This window comes from Manihot esculenta, chromosome 7, assembly GCF_001659605.2.
Source record: "Manihot esculenta cultivar AM560-2 chromosome 7, M.esculenta_v8, whole genome shotgun sequence".
NCBI lineage: Eukaryota > Viridiplantae > Streptophyta > Magnoliopsida > Malpighiales > Euphorbiaceae > Manihot > Manihot esculenta.
The window spans coordinates 25382543-25384435 of record NC_035167.2 but is presented as its reverse complement, the minus strand read 5'-3'; the positions used below and the strand labels follow the sequence as shown (position 1 = coordinate 25384435).

The window sequence follows — 1893 nt, the reverse complement described above, 5'->3', positions numbered from 1 at the left end:
TATTAGAAACTCAATTATTATTAGTTGAATAAAATTTGAATCCATTTAATTTTATATATTTTAATTAATAATTTATATAAAAAATATTTTTTATTAATAATTTTTATTTAAAATATTTAATATTTCTAAAAAATATTTAAATTTTAATTTTTAAATAAAAATATATAAAAAATTATAAATATTATAAAATATATTATTTTATATTAAATTAATTATTTATTTATTCTCTATATATAAAATCTAAATTGATGCGAACCTACAACCGATATTATTTTACTTAAATTCGTTTTATTAAAATTATGTGGATATCCGAAAATACCCCTTCTATTGCCCAACCCTAATATCTACCGTCCTTGATCAAGCCCATACTTCAGACAGTAGATGGCTTAAATATCAGCATCCGAGTTAGCTGGCCTCCCATTCTTTCCATTCCTCTCCCTCTTCTTCCCCATAATTGAAAAAGAGACTCCATTATCAACTTTGATTCATTCCTCTCTTTCTTCCTCCAAATGGATTCAACGAGCTCTGAAATTGCCTTAGATTACTCTCCCTTTCTCCGCACATACAAAGATGGCAGAGTAGAGAGACTCATGGGCATCCATGTTGTTCCTCCTTCTCTGGATCCCGACACCAATGTCCAATCTAAAGATATCCCTTACTCGCAAGAACCAAATCTATCCTCCAGACTCTTCCTCCCCAAGAACACCGACCCCAACCAAAAACTTCCTCTTCTTGTTTACTATCACGGCGGCGGCTTTTGCATAGAATCCCCCTTCTCTCCTCACTACCACAACTTCTGTAACATATTGGCTGCAGAGGCTAACATCATTATAGTTTCCGTAGATTACAGACGAGCACCAGAGCACTGTCTCCCAGCTGCATATGATGATTCGTGGACTGTGCTCAACTGGGTTGCTTCCCATGTTAATGGAGATGGTCCTGAAGAGTGGCTGAACTTCCATGCAGATCTGAGTTCTGTGTTCTTCGCCGGGGATAGTGCTGGTGCGAATATAGCACACTGTATGGCCATGAAATATGGTGAACAGAAATTATCTGCCATTAATCTTGTGGGAATTGTTCTAATACATCCATATTTCTGGGGTAAAGAGCCTATAGGAAATGAGGTTAAGGAATCAGAAACAAGATCAAAGATTGAAGGGTTCTGGTATTTTGCATATCCTTCAAGTAGTGGGTCCGATGATCCTTTGCTTAATCCTGCTACTGATCCAAAGTTTGGAAGCTTGGGATGCAGCAGAGTGCTTGTATTTGTTGCTGAGAAGGACTTCTTGAGAGACAGAGGATGGTATTATTCTGAGATTTTGAAAAAGAGTGGATGGGGAGGATCAGTGGAGGTTGATGAAGCCAAAGAAGAAGACCATGTGTTTCATTTGTTCAGTCCGGAGAACGAGAAATCCAAGGCTATGATTAAAAGTATGGCATCTTTCATAAATCAAAAAGATAAGTCTTGAAAATCATATTTTCTTGTTTTTTTATATATATAAATCACACTGCTATAAACATAAGTGATTACATGTAAAACTTTTTATGTATTAATTATTGATAATGATGAGATTATATTATAATTATAATAAAATTTAGTATTTTAAAAAATATATAGATGCCGATAATAAATATATTAGAGTAAATCTGACTTCGGCCTGATTTCCATTTCAGAGAAAAAAATATAATAAATAATTTTTAAAATAATAAAAATAAATTTTATTATATGAAAATATTTTTATTATTAAAAATAATATTATATTAAATAAAAACTTATTTGACCACCCTTGCTAATAGTATAAGAATTTACTTGGACTAAAATTTTAAATTGAATTTATTTAATTTTTAAATAAAAATATAAAAATTTAATTAGACTTATATTCGATTATATTT

At 31.4% G+C, this 1893-nt stretch overlaps 1 protein-coding gene across 1 annotated transcript; it reads left to right on the top strand.

Moving 5' to 3' along the window:
* The first annotated feature begins 381 nt into the window (after positions 1-381).
* On the top strand, positions 382-1575 carry LOC110618656 (probable carboxylesterase 12). Its single transcript, XM_021761843.2, has one exon. The coding sequence runs from the start codon at positions 510-512 to the stop codon at positions 1467-1469; it is 960 nt and encodes a 319-aa protein (XP_021617535.1). The 5' UTR covers positions 382-509; the 3' UTR covers positions 1470-1575.
* Positions 1576-1893: the final 318 nt, after the last annotated feature.